The sequence below is a fragment of the Leptodactylus fuscus genome, chromosome 9, assembly GCF_031893055.1.
Source record: "Leptodactylus fuscus isolate aLepFus1 chromosome 9, aLepFus1.hap2, whole genome shotgun sequence".
Classification (NCBI taxonomy): Eukaryota; Metazoa; Chordata; class Amphibia; order Anura; family Leptodactylidae; genus Leptodactylus; species Leptodactylus fuscus.
The window spans coordinates 51617777-51638914 of record NC_134273.1 but is presented as its reverse complement, the minus strand read 5'-3'; the positions used below and the strand labels follow the sequence as shown (position 1 = coordinate 51638914).

The window sequence follows — 21138 nt, the reverse complement described above, 5'->3', positions numbered from 1 at the left end:
AACACGTAGGCTTTTCCCAACCTGGTGCTCTACACAATCGCATATCATGGAAACCATGTGAGTTTTTTTCTCTGCCTAAATCTCAATTTTTGCATCTGGTGATTTTTTTCTCTTTTGTTTTATGAACATGAATTAAAAGTTACATTTTATTCAAATTGAAGGCTTTATTGTGCTGACATTTTTATTGAATTTACCTTAATAATACCTGCTCGTCTGAGCCACTAGCTAAACAGTAGGTTAACCTAACTATACGTGTGGCTTACTTCCAGCCGTATGACCAAACAAGTGCAATTTTTTCTCACCAGACTCAGGGTTACAGGACAAAACCATCCACCTCCTTTCACCTTTCAATCTTTCAATCTTTTTTGTAGAGTTGGAAGGGACCTCAAGGGCCATCAGGTCCAACCCCCTGCGAGTGCAGGTTTTCCTAAATCATCCCAGCATATGTTTATCCAGATTCCGCTTGAAGATTTCCATTGATGGAGCACCCACTACCTCCCGTGGCAGCCTATTCCACTCTCTCACTACCCTCACTGTCAAAAAGTTTTTCCTAATGTCTAATCTGTATCTCTTTCCCTTTAGTTTCATCCCATTGCTTCTTGTACTTCCTTGTGCTAATGAGAATAGGGGAGATCCCTCTGCACTGTGACTACCTTTCAGATATTTGTAGACTGCTATTAAATCTCCCCTCAGCCTTCTCTTTTGCAAACTAAACAATCCCAATTCTTTTAGCCGCTCCTCATAGGACATGGTTTGCAGACCTTCCACCATTTTGGTTGCTTTTCTCTGGACTTGCTCCAATATATCGATGTCTTTCATGAATTGAGGCGCCCAGAACTGTACACAGTATTCCAGATGTGGTCTGACCAGGGAAGAGTACAGCGGAATAATGACCTCTCTTGATCTAGATTCAATACTTGTCTTAATACATCCCAGAATTTTATTAGCCTTTTTTGCAGCAGCACCGCACTGTTGGCTCATGTTGAATTTGTGATCTACTATTATGCCCAAGTCATTTTCCCCTATGCTATCACTAAGTTCTATTCCTCCCATACTATATATGTTTTTTACATTTCTGTTACCCAGATGTAGAACTTTGCATTTGTCCCTGTTAAATACCATTTTGTTCGCCTCAGCCCATTGTTCCAGTGTGTCTAAGTCCTTTTGAATACACTCTCTCTCCTCTCTAGTGTTGGCTATTCCTCCTATCTTCGTATCATCTGCAAATTTTATGAGTTCCCCAATAATTCCATCGTCCAGATCATTTATAAAGATATTAAAAAGTACTGGGCCCAGAACAGAGCCCTGTGGCACCCCGCTTTTGACTTTCTTCCAGTTCGATGTGTAGCCATTTAGTATTACTCGTTGTGCCCGATCATTAAGCCAGTTGTGAATCCACCTAACTGATTTTTTGTCAAAGCCATACTTAATCATTTTTTCAATAAGAAGGTTATGTGATACTTTATCAAATGCCTTACTGAAGTCAAGATATACTATGTCCACGGCATTCCCTTGGTCCAACCATTCAGTGATTTTGTTGTAGAAGGAAATCAGGTTAGTCTGACAAGATTTATTGGTCATAAAGCCGTGCTGGCTCTGGTTAATTAATGCCTTCCCATCCAGGTACCGAAGTAAATGTTCCTTGACAATTTGCTCAAAGATTTTTCCTGCTATCGAGGTCAGACTTACCGGCCTGTAATTTCCTGGATCGTCCCTTTTCCCCTTTTTGTAGATGGGGACAACATTTGCCCTTTTCCAATCTAAAGGGACCACTCCTGTTTCCCATGACTTACCGAAGATTATAGCAAGGGGTTCTGTTATTTCCTCTGCTATCTCTTTCAGGACTCTAGGGTGTAAATCATCTGGTCCTGGGGACTTGGTTTCCTGTAACTTGGCTAAGTGCTCTCTTACCAGACCTTCGCTTATAGTCAGCTTGGAGTCCTCCTTCCCCTCATCTCCATCACCATTAATGTCGATATTTCCGGATACAAAATATGAATTTAGTAGCTCCACCTGCTGTTCCACCATGTTAACTGTTTCTCCTTTGTCATTCTTCAGGACTCCAATGGTCTCCTTCACTTTTCTTTTGCTTTTAACATATCCCCAAAATCCTTTTACCTTACTCTTTGCCTCTTTTGCAAGCTTCAATTCGTGTTCAGCCTTAGCTCCTTTGATGCTTGTCTTGCAGAGTCTGCAGACTGCTGTGTACTCTTCCTTAGGTATAGTTCCCATCTTCCACTTTTTGTATGCTTCCTTTTTCCTTTTTAGCAGGTTATGTAATTTTTTGGTCATCCATCCTGATATTTTTAGGTGCTTCCCATTTTTCTTCCTTCTAGGTATTGTTAGTTCCTGTGCTTTAATGATTTCCCTACGGAAGATTTCCCACCTTTCATGTGGATTTTTGTGCTTAAGAATTTTGCACCATGGAATTCTGCTAACCCTTGCCTTCAGGCTCTTGAAGTCTGCCCTGCTAAAGTCGAGCCTTGAAGTCTGTGTCTTCTCAGGTCTTCTTCTTCTTGCAACCCCAAACTCAAGTATAGCATGATCGCTGAATCCCAGTGTCCCTGCTACCCGTAGCCCCTCAACCATGTGCTCTTTGTTGGTTAGGACTAGGTCCAAAATGGATGTTCCTCTCGTGTTTTCTTCTACTAGCTGGGCAATGAAGTTGTCTGCTAGAGAGGATAAAAATTTGATGGAGCCTTTACTCTTGGCTGTGTGGGTTTCCCAATGAATGTCAGGGTAATTGAAGTCTCCCATGATCACTATTTCATGTTTCTTTGAGAGCGTGGTCATTTGCTGTGAAAAAAACTCATCCATGTCTTCTGTCTGTCCTGGTGGTCTGTAATAAACACCTAGTATGATGTCCTTATCATTGTTTTTCCCTTGAATTACTACCCAAATAATTTCCAGTAGATTATCATTCTGTAAAACTGTCATTTCTGTGGAGATGTGTTCTTTTTTAACATACAATGCAACTCCACCCCCTCTTTTATTAGTTCTATTCTTTTTGAATAAGTTGTATCCTTCCATCTGTATGTTCCAATCATGCATGTCGTTCCACCAGGTTTCTGTGATGCCGATGACGTCATAGTTTTCCTTGTGTATCATCAGCTCTAGTTCTCCTTGTTTGTTTCCCATGCTTTGTGCGTTTGTGTAAAAACATTTCAGATTGTGCTCTGCTGCAACTGCCGTGAGCTGCAGGCTCTGCAGCCTTTTATGGATCAGTAATGAGCCAAGGTTGTACACCTGTGCTGAGGCCTACTCCAGATCTCTTATTCATAGCCTTGTGAATGCCCTGAACAAATGAAGCTACCCACTCCCTATATATACTACAGAAATAAACTTTTTAGATATTACTTTAAAAGGAGTAGTTGAGGAAGAAAAAGTTGTCACAGTTTTTTTCAATAATCTTCCTAATCTCCTTGAATTCTGGGCTGTACGGTGTAGAAAAAACTATTTTTTGTTTATCATCTTTGGTGTGATGGTCAAGGAATAAGGACTCCCTATCCTTTTTTTCAACAAAATCCACTGCCCTCTCGATCATCCAATTGGGATGTTTCAATCTCTCTGTAAGTTTTTTAGCTTGTATAACATAATCCTCATTGTTGTTGCATGCCCTTTTAGTGCGTATTAATTCCCCCACGGGGATGCTCCTGACAGTGGCATCTGGATGACAGCTGTTGGCTCTTAAAAGGCTGTTACCAGCTGATGGTTTTCTATATAGCACTGTGACAACTTTTTCTTCCTCAACTACTCCTTTTAAAGTAATATCTAAAAAGTTTATTTCTGTAGTTTGATGTTCAACTGTAAATTTCAAACCGAAATTATTACTGTTCAAAAAACTAATGAACCCTGAAATGGGCGCTACACTTCCGACCCACACGATAAGTAGGTCGTCTATGTCGCGCCCATACCAGTGTAAATAACTCAAAAAAGGATTATGGATGGAAAACAAAAATTTCTCTTCCCAGTATGATAAAAATATCGGGGGCTTCGAAGCACTTTGCTTCAGTACATAATGGGTCAGTCTCTACCTTTAAATTCTGGGGGATTGATAAGATCTATGAATCCCCTAGAGGAGGTAATATCAAGGAATCTCTCTTTAAAAAAGAAGCCCTTTGGATCCTGCGGTTTGGCAGTCGCCAACCGCAGGGTCTTAATATGAGATCCGACCTATCTTTAATTTATTGACTGCTACATTGTATCAATTTCTATATGCTCAGGCACTTCTCCATACCTTGGTACAGTTGATCTGTATAATTACGCTTATATCTTCTATATCATTCATTTATATAGTTTCAATCTTTTATGAGAAGAGATCATTTTAATGATAACTCGATATACGGCCCCACTTTGTAATATATAGATTCTAATATTAAGTTTACATATACTTACTTGATTGTAACAACTTGGTATTGCCTGTTCTTCATCTGAATCTATATATTATGATTGGTAGCCCAAACCACGTGATCGGAGGTAATTCTTGAATGAGATGTTAGTAACAATAGTATGAATAAGCTTATTACATTGTGCCACCACTAGAGGTCGTTTGTTTCCTTACAAGCTCCATAGCAAAACATTTTGATTGGCCACTCAGGTCACGTGACCCTAGAAAATTTATGAATAGGGAGTTCATATCGATTGCATGAACAAGTTCATTGTGACAGGTTATATATAGTAGTTGTGTATCCTCGTAAGTGTAAAAAGTATTATATGAAGGCAATTAAAGGATATAAATAATTCAAGGATATCCCCTGAATGTTACTGTTTTAAGTTTAAATTGAGCGTGTTTGCTTTTACGCACGGTTTCATATCATCTTCATGAAAGGAGAATATGTCGGAAGTTTTTTAGTCATTGTGAAGGTATCTATATGAAAATGAAAATTTGAGTTAACATGTTGAAATATGTATTTTACAATGTATTTATTTTCCGTAATTACTTTATTATGACATTAGAATCCTTTATTGTGGTTTATTGCGTTGTGTATATTTATATATTTATCCATGGATTTTAGAATCATGAAGTTGTACAATATGTTTAAAGAAAACTTTATTAACGTAGTGAACAACGGAATGGCTGCATATATCCCAGAGTAGGAAGTTCAACCTATTTCACCTGTGTTTGATGAGGTATATAGGGAGTGGGTAGCTTCATTTGTTCAGGGCATTCACAAGGCTATGAATAAGAGACCTTTTTTTGTCTCGAAACGCGTCAGCCAGCCAAACATGTAACATCTGCAGTTTTTTTATTTTCACTTTCATGTTTTTTCCAGTCTTTTTTTCACCTGTATGTCATGGTGTCTTTACCATTTTTAATATGAAGCAATAAAAGTTATTTTTTACCACGAACAAGAGCTGCGGATCTGACCTTTCTACATTTGTTCATGGATTCTTTTCTCCTTTAAAGTCCGGGAGAACCTAGATCGTGCACCTTGTGTCGGGATACGGTGAGCTTATATAACCAAAACTTTTCTTGTTGTCTACTCCAGATCTGCCCTGGACCACACATATGGAGTTTCTTCACATAAAATCTAGGGCACTTTGCTTAGAATCCTTACGTAATCCTCAGGCTTTTGGAAGGACATTACCCATCAGTAGAACAGTCCAGAGAAGACCAGAGCACATGTCTTCTGCAGTCTTAGTGGATGGTCTCCATAAGGAAAGAGATTACAGTCCAGGTGTGGCACCTTTAGGCACCTACAGTTCCCAGGGTAACAGAGCACACAGCAACATCACAGAACACATAACAGACCACATGTCCCCCTCAAACGAGACAATATATCTCTCTTCAGCCCCCTCCCACAATAAAGTCACCAGGGAGAGAAGCTCAGCCCCCCCATCCTGCAACAAAATACGTATGAACCATCATAATTCCTCATCAGATGCACCTACTGTCAAGCTAGCGGCATGATAGGGTTCATAGCGAGGTTGCCCTCAGGTAGACACCAAGGATGACACCCCAATCCACTTTGGGTCATGAGTTCAGTGTCTGGGCCTTTCTCTTGCCCCCAATTGTGCAGTGCTTGGACTTGGAACATGCACCTTCACATGGCGTATCTGAGGAATTTATTGGGATAGTTGTAACATATTCTCCTGGGCAATATTATCATAAAACCCATATCTCTTTGAAGAGGGCTGGCTCCGCATTGTCTGGAGCTGTCAGCATAGGTTTCCTGCTTCCCAGGAAACCTCCTAGGGGAATAACGAAGTTAGCACAGGTATGATAACAACGTTGGCCTGGACTTAACAAAAGGGCCCTGATCAAAGCTGTTCAGCCATTTCCCTTAATTAATTAGGTTTGACCATCCAACACCCATCCCCACACCCTGTGATCAAGAAGGGTGGATTAATATGAGCATGCGATAAAACACATGCGACATATACATGACTGAAACAACACATAACTCAGGGTCGGTTCATCACATGGCCCTTCTTTCAGTTATCCCAGGCAGAATTTCTGCAGAAGAAGGACATCCTGAGACACTTTCTCACGGCTGCCAAAACTGTCATTCCCAGGCACTGGCCGAGCACTGTTGTGTTCTCCATGGTTGAATTCCTAATAAAGAGAAATTAGGATTCCCCTAACCCCTCCAAATTTGTCGCTCTCTGGCAGCCTGAGGTGGTGTTCCAGGAATTGACTGAATTCTCATCTTCCTTCTCTTGAGTAAACACAGAAATACCGGTCTACCTTGATATCCTTTTTCCCCCTTCCTTTGGAGGAGGTTGCTGGTCGTTCTACCCTCCCTCTGTTGCCCCCACCTTCCTTTCCCGTACGTGTTTTCCTGGCTGTAGTTTCCGTTGTGTGTTTTTCTTGTCCACTGGTTCACCCCCACTTCCTTATTGATGTTGTTTTTTTGGTCCTATACCTCTGGGCCTTCCATCCCTTTATCATATTATGGTCCATAGTGCTGGGTAGCGTCTTACCCCGTCCACCTGCGTGCCATTGCGCCATCTGTTTGTGTGAATTTTTCTTGTCTTTTTTCTGTTATACTTGAAAAACTTTGAATAAAATCTGATTACACATGTATCTCTTATATATATAAAAATGAGTTTCTGTCTGTCTGTTGTTTATGCACGACCATACGACTGGACCAATCTTCACCAAATTTGGCACACAGATACACCAGGTGTCCGGAAAGGTTTTAGACCGGGCCTCAACTCTCTCAAACGTTCCGTTCCTGAGATACAGTATTCCCAAAACAATGACCTGCATTAGCCAATACAAACCTGCAAGTCTTTCACTCATATTCCAACTGCCAAACACATGGTCACTCCACATGCACATAGCATTACTCCAGGTGTATCCAACACTGATATCCAACCACTGATATCCAAACTGAAATACACACGTCAGAGGATTAGATACACGGTTCAGCACACAGTATCACACATCAGAGGATTAGATGCACACAGCACACGGTATCACACGACATGCAAAATACACCAGTGCAAAACTGGACAATTATTATGGGTCCACTACACAAACGAATTATACCCGTGCGAAGCCCGGTCCTCCTGTTAGTATATATATATATATATATATATATATATATATATATATATATATATATATACAGTCCTATGAAAAAGTTTGGGCACCCCTATTAATCTTAATCATTTTTAGTTCTAAATATTTTGGTGTTTATAACAGCCATTTCAGTTTGATATATCTAATAACTGATGGACACAGTAATATTTCAGGATTGAAATGAGGTTTATTGTACTAACAGAAAATGTGCAATATGCATTAAACCAAAATTTGACCGGTGCAAAAGTATGGGCACCTCAACAGAAAAGTGACATTAATATTAAGTAGATCCTCCTTTTGCAAAGATAACAGCCTCTAGTCGCTTCCTGTAGCTTTTAATCAGTTCCTGGATCCTGGATAAAGGTATTTTGGACAAACAATTCAAGTTCAGTTAAGTTAGATGGTCGCCGAGCATGGACAGCCCGCTTCAAATCATCCCACAGATGTTCAATGATATTCAGGTCTGGGGACTGGGATGGCCATTCCAGAACATTGTACTTGTTCCTCTGCATGAATGCCTGAGGATTTGGAGCGGTGTTTTGGATCATTGTCTTGCTGAAATATCCATCCCCGGCGTAACTTCAACTTCGTCACTGATTCTTGAACATCATTCTCAAGAATCTGCTGATACTGAGTGGAATCCATGCGACTCTCAACTTTAACAAGATTCCCGGTGCCGGCATTGGCCACACAGCCCCAAAGCATGATGGAACCTCCACCAAATTTTACAGTGGTAACATGTGTTTTTCTTGGAATGCTGTTTCTTTTTGGACGCCATGCATAACGCCTTTTTTTATAACCAAACAACTCAATTTTTGTTTCCAAAATGAAGCTGCCTTGTCCAAATGTGCTTTTTCATACCTCAGGCAACTCTATTTGTGGCGTACGTGCAGAAACGGCTTCTTTCTCATCACTCTCCCATACAGCTTCTATTTGTGCAAAGTGCGCTGTATAGTTGACCGATGCACAGTGACACCATCTGCAGCAAGATGATGCTGCAGCTCTTTGGAGGTGGTCTGTGGATTGTCCTTGACTGTTCTCACCATTCTTCTTCTCTGCCTTTCTGATATTTTTCTTGGCCTGCCACTTCTGGGCTTAACAAGAACTGTCCCTGTGGTCTTCCATTTCCTTACTATGTTCCTCACAGTGGAAACTGACAGGTTAAATCTCTGAGACAACTTTTTGTATCCTTCCCCTGAACAACTATGTTGAACAATCTTTGTTTTCAGATCATTTGAGAGTTGTTTTGAGTAGCCCATGATGCCACTCTTCAGAGGAGATTCAAATAGGAGATCAACTTGCAATTGGCCACCTTAAATACCTTTTCTTATGATTGGATACATCTGGCTATGAAGTTCAAAGCTCACTGAGGTTACAAAACCAATTTTGTGCTTCAGTAAGTCAGTAAAAAGTAGTTAGGGGAATTCAAATCAATAAAATGATAAGGGTGCCCATACTTTTGCACCAGTCAAATTTTGGTTTAATGCATATTGCACATTTTCTGTTAGTACAATAAACCTCATTTCAATCCTGAAATATTACTGTGTCCATCAGTTATTAGATATATCAAACTGAAATGGCTGTTGCAAACACCAAAATATTTAGAACAAAAAATGATTAAGATTATAGGGGTGCCCAAACTTTTTCATAGGACTGTATATATATATATATATATATATATATATATATTGCCAAGGACTAGAGATGAGCGAACACTAAAATGTTCGAGGTTCGAAATTCGATTCGAACAGCCGCTCACTGTTCGAGTGTTCGAATGGGTTTCGAACCCCATTATAGTCTATGGGGAACATAAACTCGTTAAGGGGGAAACCCAAATTCGTGTCTGGAGGGTCACCAAGTCCACTATGACACCCCAGGAAATGATACCAACACCCTGGAATGACACTGGGACAGCAGGGGAAGCATGTCTGGGGGCATAAAAGTCACTTTATTTCATGGAAATCCCTGTCAGTTTGCGATTTTCGCAAGCTAACTTTTCCCCATAGAAATGCATTGGCCAGTGCTGATTGGCCAGAGTACGGAACTCGACCAATCAGCGCTGGCTCTGCTGGAGGAGGCGGAGTCTAAGATCGCTCCACACCAGTCTCCATTCAGGTCCGACCTTAGACTCCGCCTCCTCCGGCAGAGCCAGCGCTGATTGGCCGAAGGCTGGCCAATGCATTCCTATGCGAATGCAGAGACTTAGCAGTGCTGAGTCAGTTTTGCTCAACTACACATCTGATGCACACTCGGCACTGCTACATCAGATGTAGCAATCTGATGTAGCAGAGCCGAGGGTGCACTAGAACCCCTGTGCAAACTCAGTTCACGCTAATAGAATGCATTGGCCAGCGCTGATTGGCCAATGCATTCTATTAGCCCGATGAAGTAGAGCTGAATGTGTGTGCTAAGCACACTCATTCAGCACTGCTTCATCACGCCAATACAATGCATTAGCCAGTGCTGATTGGCCAGAGTACGGAATTCGGCCAATCAGCGCTGGCCAATGCATTCTATTAGCCCGATGAAGTAGAGCTGAATGTGTGTGCTAAGCACACACATTCAGCACTGCTTCATCACGCCAATACAATGCATTAGCCAGTGCTGATTGGCCAGAGTACGGAATTCGGCCAATCAGCGCTGGCCAATGCATTCTATTAGCCCGATGAAGTAGAGCTGAATGTGTGTGCTAAGCATACACATTCAGCACTGCTTCATCACGCCAATACAATGCATTAGCCAGTGCTGATTGGCCAGAGTACGGAATTCGGCCAATCAGCGCTGGCTCTGCTGGAGGAGGCGGAGTCTAAGGTCGGACCTGAATGGAGACTGGTGTGGAGTGATCTTGGACTCCGCCTCCTCCAGCAGAGCCAGCGCTGATTGGCCGAATTCCGTACTCTGGCCAATCAGCGCTGGCCAATGCATTCTATTAGCCCGATGAAGTAGAGCTGAATGTGTGTGCTAAGCACACACATTCAGCACTGCTTCATCACGCCAATACAATGCATTAGCCAGTGCTGATTGGCCAGAGTACGGAATTCGGCCAATCAGCGCTGGCCAATGCATTCTATTAGCCCGATGAAGCAGAGCTGAATGTGTGTGCTAAGCACACACATTCAGCACTGCTTCATCACGCCAATACAATGCATTAGCCAGTGCTGATTGGCCAGAGTACGGAATTCGGCCAATCAGCGCTGGCCAATGCATTCTATTAGCCCGATGAAGTAGAGCTGAATGTGTGTGCTAAGCACACACATTCAGCACTGCTTCATCACGCCAATACAATGCATTAGCCAGTGCTGATTGGCCAGAGTACGGAATTCGGCCAATCAGCGCTGGCTCTGCTGGAGGAGGCGGAGTCTAAGATCGCTCCACACCAGTCTCCATTCAGGTCCGACCTTAGACTCCGCCTCCTCCAGCAGAGCCAGCGCTGATTGGCCGAATTCCGTACTCTGGCCAATCAGCACTGGCTAATGCATTGTATTGGCGTGATGAAGCAGTGCTGAATGTGTGTGCTTAGCACACACATTCAGCTCTACTTCATCGGGCTAATAGAATGCATTGGCCAGCGCTGATTGGCCAGAGTACGGAATTCGGCCAATCAGCGCTGGCTCTGCTGGAGGAGGCGGAGTCTAAGATCGCTCCACACCAGTCTCCATTCAGGTCCGACCTTAGACTCCGCCTCCTCCAGCAGAGCCAGCGCTGATTGGCCGAATTCCGTACTCTGGCCAATCAGCACTGGCTAATGCATTGTATTGGCGTGATGAAGCAGTGCTGAATGTGTGTGCTTAGCACACACATTCAGCTCTACTTCATCGGGCTAATAGAATGCATTGGCCAGCGCTGATTGGCCAGAGTACGGAATTCGGCCAATCAGCGCTGGCTCTGCTGGAGGAGGCGGAGTCTAAGATCGCTCCACACCAGTCTCCATTCAGGTCCGACCTTAGACTCCGCCTCCTCCAGCAGAGCCAGCGCTGATTGGCCAGAGTACGGAATTCGGCCAATCAGCACTGGCTAATGCATTGTATTGGCGTGATGAAGCAGTGCTGAATGTGTGTGCTTAGCACACACATTCAGCTCTACTTCATCGGGCTAATAGAATGCATTGGCCAGCGCTGATTGGCCGAATTCCGTACTCTGGCCAATCAGCACTGGCTAATGCATTGTATTGGCGTGATGAAGCAGTGCTGAATGAGTGTGCTTAGCACACACATTCAGCTCTACTTCATCGGGCTAATAGAATGCATTGGCCAATCAGCGCTGGCCAATGCATTCTATTAGCGTGAACTGAGTTTGCACAGGGGTTCTAGTGCACCCTCGGCTCTGCTACATCAGATTGCTACATCTGATGTAGCAGTGCCGAGTGTGCATCAGATGTGTAGTTGAGCAAAACTGACTCAGCACTGCTAAGTCTCTGCATTCGCATAGGAATGCATTGGCCAGCCTTCGGCCAATCAGCGCTGGCTCTGCCGGAGGAGGCGGAGTCTAAGGTCGGACCTGAATGGAGACTGGTGTGGAGCGATCTTAGACTCCGCCTCCTCCAGCAGAGCCAGCGCTGATTGGTCGAGTTCCGTACTCTGGCCAATCAGCGCTGGCCAATGCATTCTATTAGCCCGATGAAGTAGAGCTGAATGTGTGTGCTTAGCACACACATTCAGCTCTACTTCATCAGGCTAATAGAATACATTGGCCAATCAGCGCTGGCCAATGCATTCTATTAGCTTGATGAAGCAGAGTGTGCACAAGGGTTCAAGCGCACCCTCGGCTCTGATGTAGCAGAGCTGAGGGTGCACAAGGGTTCAAGTGCACCCTCGGCTCTCCTACATCAGAGCCGAGGGTGCGCTTGAACCCTTGTGCAGCCTCGGCTCTGCTACATCAGAGCCGAGGGTGCGCTTGAACCCTTGTGCACACTCTGCTTCATCAAGCTAATAGAATGCATTGGCCAGCACTGATTGGCCAGAGTACGGAATTCGGCCAATCAGCGCTGGCCAATGCATCCCTATGGGAAAAAGTTTATCTCACAAAAATCACAATTACACACCCGATAGAGCCCCAAAAAGTTATTTTTAATAACATTCCCCCCTAAATAAAGGTTATCCCTAGCTATCCCTGCCTGTACAGCTATCCCTGTCTCATAGTCACAAAGTTCACATTCTCATATGACCCGGATTTGAAATCCACTATTCGTCTAAAATGGAGGTCACCTGATTTCGGCAGCCAATGACTTTTTCCAATTTTTTTCAATGCCCCCGGTGTCGTAGTTCCTGTCCCACCTCCCCTGCGCTGTTATTGGTGCAAAAAAGGCGCCAGGGAAGGTGGGAGGGGAATCGAATTTTGGCGCACTTTACCACGCGGTGTTCGATTCGAACATAGCGAACACCCTGATATCCGATCGAACATGTGTTCGATAGAACACTGTTCGCTCATCTCTACCAAGGACCTGTTTCAGCCCTTCTACCTCTGATCGGTGTCTTCCAAATTAAGAGTGTGCGCTGGTACCACGGACACAGAATAATTCACAATATAGTCAATTATGTGCAGTTTATGCAGATCCAAAAAAATCTATCTGTGTGTTTGTACAAAGTCGCAAGACACTGATAGTATTGCACATCATCAGAGAGTACACTGGTCAGGAAAGGGGAGGGTGCAGTGGGCCTGGATGAAAACTGCTAGGAGGTGTAATGGGCAGATGCTGGAAAGTGCAGCCTGGAATAGCACTGATATTCTCACAGCCATGAAGTGCAAACCAGGAAGTATTGCAATAAGCCTAAAAATATTAGAAATGGTAAAAATGGTTTAACACACACATAAAGGTACTCAGTTATGTTGTTTATTCATGTAATAAGCATTTCCTGCATTTAGTCACATTTTCTTAGTCCTAGAAAAAAACCTTTAAACATGTGGCCAAAAAGGACATTAAGGCAAGATGTGGTCAGTATATTCCTTTGCATTTGTTGTCTTTTCTGTTACATGGTGAATATGCAGTCTTTTGCTTGGTTGTCCATGATCATTGCCAGGCCTGAAGTTACTTAGTAAATTTGAGATGGTTAGATCGTACAATACATTATGAGAACAATAACGTAATAATGCTGATCTAGGACTACCTTTAGTTTTTAGATGTTTCTCCTATATGTTTATGTGTTGGAGTCTTTGGAGGCTTTGTTTCAGTGTGCATTGAAAATCATCTGACTTTTACTTCCATTGGTCCTCCTGGCTATCCTATCATTCAATCCCTGGTTTCTAATGAGATGTTTCTGATCTTCCACTAATACTCTCAGGGCTGTCACATACAACACTGCCAAGACTAATACTATATTCTTCGGTAGGTTAGTTCCTCCCCTCCTCTCCCTTCCTCCCCATTTTCTTTTCTCTTTTTGTTACAATAACTATGTTTTTGCTGTTATGGTGTTCAATATTACGCCTTTTCCTGCTCTTGTTGCATTATGTATTATATGGTTTTTCCAATTCAAATTTTTATCGCAATTTTTTTTTTTAACAATACAACAGGGTCTGAAATAGACCAAAAATACAAAGAAACAAGAGAAGGGAGAGTACAAACATACAAACAATACAAAAAAAAACAAAACATCTCTGAGCCACCAGGGGGATCCCCAGAATGGTCCAACCAGTTAAGGTACAGAAGATATATTATACGGTTTCCTGTTTTACTGTGTATGTTTTTTTTTTACTAAGCTCTCTAATATGCTTTCTTTTGTGAAAATTCAATAAAAATTTATTTGGAAAAAAAAAAAAAATCATCCGACTTTTTTGTCTGGCAGTTTCAGTTTAAGAGAAGAAACTGACAGGTCTTATTATAGTTAAATAAATCACAGAACCAAATATCCAAGGAGATATGTAAAACATATTATATAAGTATAGTGGTTCCCAAATGCCCCAATTACAGGTGATCTGTTTAGTATAGTTTTAGTTTTGTGGGTTGATGTGGCCAGTTATAGAGTTTATGTTTTAATGAAATGATAAAAGTTATATTTTATTGATTTACATATCTCCTTGGATACCTGGTTCTGTGATTTATATTGTATTCTTGGTGGTGATCCTTTCACCTTCTGTGATGTTTTTTCCTATTATAGTTATTAGAGTTTGTTGGGCTACGTATGTAATCACTGTTGTAGCTCCCCATCTGTCCATTCTTCTGATCCACCAGGCCACTGCTGGTGTAAACCTAGTGTAAGTGATTGTATTAACAAAGACTTTTCCTATATTTGGTTCTGTGTATTTTTCGGTGATTGATAAGTCACAGATATTGGAATAGTTGTGGTTATGCCCATTGTGTAAATGTTTAATCACTGGAAGCAGAATACATACTGACACATGGCGCAAATGTAAAAAACAAACAAATCTCGAACAGTGAGAGAGAGTGATAGATGACAGACCTTTCTGCCCACTAGAGCTTACAATATAAAGGATAGTGATGTATCTGTCCTTAAGGCAAGCATAGATCGTTATTAGAAGATGATGATTTATAACAACTAGTAATAGAGAACTAGTGATATCTGTTTTATGGGGTCTCACTGGTGTTTTCTATTTCCTCCCTTTGGAATATTTCATCAACACTCAGTTCTTTTTCAGACTCTGGCTTGACTCTGTGTCGTATATATCTAGCATGTCTGGCTTCCTCCAGGGAATCCATAAAATCAGGCATTGTGTGTAAGGTGCGGAGACCTCCATCAGGGGCATAGATTTCTTCATCAAATGTTATCTTTTCCTTGAAAAAAGAACCTCGTCTCTGTCTAAGATACTGTGGGTTTCCTGAGCCAGATGCTAAGATAAGTTTTCCTTGCAGATCATTCTTGAGCACACCGTCCTCAGTTACTGAACAGATGCTTGCCCTCCGAGATGAAGAAGTTTTAATATCTGTCGTATTGGTTCCAGAAAGTAACAATTCAGTTCCATTTCTTGGAAAATTTTCTGCTTTTCCCTTTTTAACACCATCCATGAAATCATTTATACGCATTTGAAGAGTCATAGATGAGCCAGATGCTATGACGGGTCCTTCAGGAGAAGATGTCAGCTTACTTGTTATGTAAGAAAGAAAAAAACACCAAATTAGATTTTATTCATAATTTGTACATTCATAGATTTCCCATCCTGACACAATGGCTACAGCAGTGACCTGCCTCAAACATTGACAGACGGGGCAAGCATTTCCAGCCATTCCTGTCCTGTCGGGAAAGATGCCGTTGGGAAATAACCACTGAAATATCGCATTGGTGGGGATTACTGGATGTGAGTATAAGTCAGCCATTTGTAGTCAGTCATTTTTAGACAACTGGAAATAACTATACAGTATTATAGCAATAAAACTGGGAAACTCCAACATGACATCATTGTGACAAGATTTTAAGGTGTATCATGAGTTCAGACTGTGTACTGGTTCCACAGTGTTTTATAGCCAAAGTTTTCAGACGGCACTGTGTAAATCAGAGAGTACTTCTAAGGGACTCTGACTATGTTGATACTTTTTCTATGAAGCACAATAATTGATCAAAGGCTTTGGAGTGCCTTGACGTAATTTGTTTGCGTATGGAGCAGTGGCACACATATATATGCATGTATACAGTGGCACACACATTATTATTTAGGGGGCAGAGTCTAGAGTCAGGCGCCGCCTGAGTGGCTGCCTTGATACAGGGCTCCAAGCTGGGAGCAACCATTATCTTTCCTTTTCACTCTCTTTGTCTGTATCTTCAAGAATCCTGTAACTAAGCAAATTAGCACTATGAATTAGCAACTATAAATCAAATGGAAGACCCTGTGGTTTCTATTGTTAAAAGCATGGACAATGACTCAAGACCTGGAGTTTTTCCTGTTGTGCACATATGCCTGTTACCATCCCCCCATGGGCTAAGAACCACATGGACAACCATGCGGAAGACAAAGCTGGAGGAGAGACCTGCAGGAAAGTGCGGACTTCTTCTTTCAAGGAGATGATTTTCGGTGTCTATTGCTGATGTGTGAAGATGCCTTCAGCTGACTGGTATTTCTTTCTTTTACTGTGGACACGTGGGACTCTGTTACAACCTGGGAACCTACAATCACCCACCTACCCCATGTGTTTATGGAATCTTGGCAAGAGAGCAGTACCCTGTCTACCTGGATGGCTTCAGACCTCTCTGGGCAGCAGAACACAGTGGTAAGAAGAAAGGAGGAGGAGGAGGGCTTGTGATGAAGGACATTTGGGGCATTTTTTTTTTTTTTGTGGTTAATGGACAATAGTGCTGATGCAAGATACCAAACTATCAGCTGTGAGCAGGAGATCTCACTACCTACCAAAGGAACTGCCACATGTTTTCATGATAGCTGCATATGTCCCCCACCTCTGCAAAAACATTTTTTGCCTGTTATATCTACGGTACATGCTGTGAACCCCTTCCTCATGTCCTCCAACCATGGTCAGGCTGTATTATTAACATCACTTCACACAGAGAACTAAATGATCCTGCAGTGTGTCTGTGTTTCTTTCCTTTTTAGTTGCTATGATTCCTAGGATTTCTCTATCTGCCATGAGCTTGTACGTGTTTCTCTTTTGTTATATACTACTGTACCATCTATGAAACTGTATCACTGAAATTTCCCCATTGTGGGACTATTAAAGGATTATCTTATCTTATCTTAAGAAGTGAGTGACCAAAGATGTGAGTATCAAACTCTGAAAAGAGGAATCATAGCTGTCAGAAGTCTAATAAGCACATAATATGAGAGCAGTATTATACATTCTCTTTCATGTGCCTGTTCAGGCCTGGATCTGGTGCTATATTTATCGTATGAATTTGGTTCTGTTTTTATTTCATAAGCTTGGTTTTGAATATGTATATAGTTAGAAGTTTGGTCCTAGTGCTGTAATATTCTTAGGAGTATGGGTCTGGTACTTTATTTCTATTGCAAGCTTGGTTTTGATGCTGTATTTATATTACGTATTCTTGAGCTGCAATTTTGTTGTGAGTTTTGTTCTTGTGCTGTATTTATATTATGGGCTGGGTTCTTGTGCTCTATTTATGTTAGGAAATTGGTTCTTGTGCTATATTTATGTTATGAGCTGGGTTCTTGTGCTGTATTTAAGTTATGAAATTGGTTCTTGTGCTGTATTTGTTATGAGCTTGGTTCATGTGCTGTATTTATACTATGAACTTGGTTCTTGTGCTGTATTTATGCTATGAGCTGGCTTCTTCTGCTGTATTTATGTTATGAGTAGAGATGAGCGAGTAGTACTCGATTGAGTAGGTATTCGATTGAATACTAGGGTATTCGAAATACTCGTACTCAATCGAGTACCACTCGCTATTCGAATGGAAAAGTTTGATGCAGAACCAGCATTGATTGGCCAAATGCTATACAGTCGGCCAATGAATGCTGATTCTTCTCCTACCTTTTAAAGTCTTCTCCGTGCAACTTCCCCGCGGTGTCTTCCGGCTCTGAATTCACTCTGCCAGGCATCGGGCCTGGGCAGAGCCGACTGCGCATGCCCGTTTGTAGTGTGGACATGCGCAGTCAGCTCTGCCCAGGCCCGATGCCTGGCAGAGTGAATTCAGAGCCATAAGACACCGCGGGGATGCTGCACGGAGAAGACTTCTCGGAGGATCCAGCCCGACCCTCACTCGTGGACTTGGTAAGTGTAATTTTATTGAACGTTGCCTACCCCTGAAACGAGCATTTTCCCCCCATGGTTGTAAGGTGACCAAATGTGAAAAAGTTCAAGGGGTATGAGTAGGGTAGAGCCGATCTTGAGATTTCAGGATCAATTTTAAAATCCGATTTCCGATCATTTTCCAGCCGATCCCAATCGCAATCGTGAAATTTGCTTGATCGCTGATCAGGAGCCGATCTTTCCTGATCCCATTCGGTCAACCCTATTAATGATATATACATGAATAGGGTTGAGCCGATCTTGAGATAACCTCCAAACTCGATCCCGCCAGAAAAGATCGGGATCGGAATTCCGATCGCGAAATGTATTCAAATCCTATCTTTTCCGATCCCAATCGCTCAACCCTAGGTATCAATACTTTTTCAAGCCACTGTGCACACAAATGCCAGCTACTGTGTATTTAGCTATGGCAGACTTGAAGGCATTTTTTAACTGAAAGATGTTTTATCTGTATATTAGTTTTTGGACAGATAGGAAGGGATAGCTGTTAGCGAAATATGTTTTTGGCCAACAGTTATCCAGGTTGTTGCATGCTTTACTTTATGGATGACATTGTTTGCCTGAGCGCACAGCAAATTTAGCTGGAGCAGATATCTAAAATGTCTATATCAGGGGTTAGAAACCTGTGGCATGTGTGTTGTGGGTCGCATACAGGTCATATTTGCCTGGCACAGCACCACTCCATGCTCATGATGTATGGTTAGACACCAAGTGACACTACAGTGTGCTTGCGTCATCATTCAGGATGGCTGGCCAAAGTCAGCAAGGGGGCAATTTTAACTGTGAACATTGGTACTAATAAAATCTGCACCACCAGAGAATTCATCATTCTTGGATGTTAGGAAATATAATCTCACCTCTTCCTGGTGCCTGTTGCTTGCATTTGTGGATTTTCTGTTTTAGGGCTATTTGTCACATTTGAGCTTTTCTTAACAGTAGCTGGAACATATAATACATGAATTCACTTTAAAATGCTAAATCTTAATATATTACATTAGCAAACACTTCTCTCAGGTGAGAGCACTTCTCCATAATTCCAGTAAAGCTTACAAGAATCGATTATATGACCAAATTCAGCAATGTGTCCTGTAAACAAGGCCTACATGTTAAACATCTAAGAAAGTATAAAGTGTAATTTTTGAACTAACTAACATAAGCACATCTAAAGAAAAATAAACAAAGAAATCTTTGGTTAATTTTAGAGATGAGCGAACAGTGAAATATTTGAGATTCGATATTCGTTTCGAGCAGAGCCTCAATATTCGACTACTCGATTGAATATTGAATCCCATTATAGTCTATGGGGAAAAAATGCTCGTTTCAGGGGAAACCACTATTCGACTAAAGGAGAGTCACCAAGTCCACGAATAGCAGGAGGAGAGTGTTTAGGAGGAGCGCTGTGCAATTAAAGTGCACAGACCCCTTTATAGTCTATGGGGTCCGTGCGCTTTAACTGCACAGCGCTTACAGTTGGGCTAATAAAAAGTAAGCTCCTTCGTAATAGCAAGCTGACAGCTCAACTTGCAAAGACAAGCCTGCGGCAAATCAACGCTGGTTCTGCAGCAGGCTCATCCTTGCTAGTCGGAAGAGAGCTGGCAGCTTGCTGTTATGAGGGAGCTGACTTTTTCTCATTGGAATGAATTGACCAGCGTTGATTGGCCAGTGTACAACATTCAGCCAATCAACGCTGGTTCTGCCGGAGGCTCGTCTGTGAGGAGGCGGAGTCTAAAATCGGACCACAGCAGTCTCCATTGTGGTCTGATATTAGACTCCACCTCCTCACAGATGAGCCTCCAGCAGAACCAGCGTTGATTGGCCAAATGCTGTACACTGGCCAATCAACGCTGGTCAATTCATTCCTATGAGAAAAAGTCCACTCCCTCCTAACAGCAAGCTGCCAGCTCTCTGCCAACTAGCAAGGAAGAGCCTGCTGCAGAACCAGCGCTGATTTGCCAAATGCTATACACTGTATAGCATTCGGCCAATCAACGCTGGTTCTGAATCGAATATTTACTGTGAATAGCTAGTAGTATTCGATCGAGTACGAGTATTTCGAATACCGTAGTATTCGATCAAATACCTACTCGATCGAATACTACTCGCTCATCTCCAGTTAATTTCAATTTTTTTTTTTTTACCTTGCTTAATCCTCATGAGATCTTTTTGTAATCGTTTTTGCTCTTTCGTCATGCTGTTCATATGGTAATGCTGAGCTTCCTCAATTTCTTGAATGCCGTTGTTGAGCCTTGCTTCTGCTCTCTTAGCTCCACGCCTTTCAGCTTCCCATTGTTTATCCATATTACTACCAAGGTGTCTTGACCGTTGCATTTCTTCAGATAGCTGATTAAAGACATATATATATATCAGCAATACATAAATTGCATTATCGGTAACATTGTTTTTTATACCATTATAGACTACTACATACACTACTATTTATCTGGCCATTGAACTTACTGTATGTCTCACACATGATGATCACATCAGCTTTGTTTATTTCAGATGTTTTGCTGAGTCATTGGAACTGAGCATGAAGGCAGAGACAGATCCATCACATGGTGGACACCAGTAGACCTCACTGACTATATTGGAATTTATATTAAAGGGATCCTATCACTCAGACACAATTTTTTCTAGATACCACGTCAGAATAGCCTTAAGAAAGCCTATTTCTCCTACCTTTTGTCATCTTCTCCGCGCCACCGCTCGCCTACAATCCCGTTTTTCTCGGTATGCAAATTAGCTCTCTCGCAGCACTGGGGCAGGCCCCAGCGCTCAAACAGCACTGGGGGCGTCCCCAATGCTGCAAGAGAACTGTCTCCAGCGCCGCCTCCAGAGCAGACTGCACATGCCCACAGGCCACTTGAAAATGGCCGCTTGCGCAGAATTGTAAGTGCAGGGCAGAAGGCCCAATGCCATGGAGGCTCCTTGTACTTCACACATT

At 42.3% G+C, this 21138-nt stretch overlaps 1 protein-coding gene across 1 annotated transcript; it reads right to left on the bottom strand.

The window, feature by feature from the left end:
- Positions 1 to 3358: 3358 nt before the first annotated feature.
- CCDC190 (coiled-coil domain containing 190) lies at positions 3359 to 20522 on the bottom strand. The gene is made up of 4 exons (XM_075286166.1): positions 20333 to 20522; positions 19052 to 19133; positions 15062 to 15564; positions 3359 to 3804 (listed from the first exon to the last, which is right to left on the bottom strand). The coding sequence occupies exons 1-4, from the start codon at positions 20520 to 20522 to the stop codon at positions 3359 to 3361; spliced, it is 1221 nt and encodes a 406-aa protein (XP_075142267.1).
- Positions 20523 to 21138: the final 616 nt, after the last annotated feature.

Coding starts and splice junctions, on each gene's coding strand:
- CCDC190 (XM_075286166.1), bottom strand. CDS start 20,522: ATGCAACGGTCAAGACACCTTGGTAGTAATATGGATAAACAATGGGAA. Junction 19,134..20,332: donor TCTCATGAGGATTAAGCAAG/GTAAAAAAAAAA, acceptor TATATGTTCCAG/CTACTGTTAAGAAAAGCTCA. Junction 15,565..19,051: donor GCAACAGGCACCAGGAAGAG/GTGAGATTATAT, acceptor TTACATAACAAG/TAAGCTGACATCTTCTCCTG.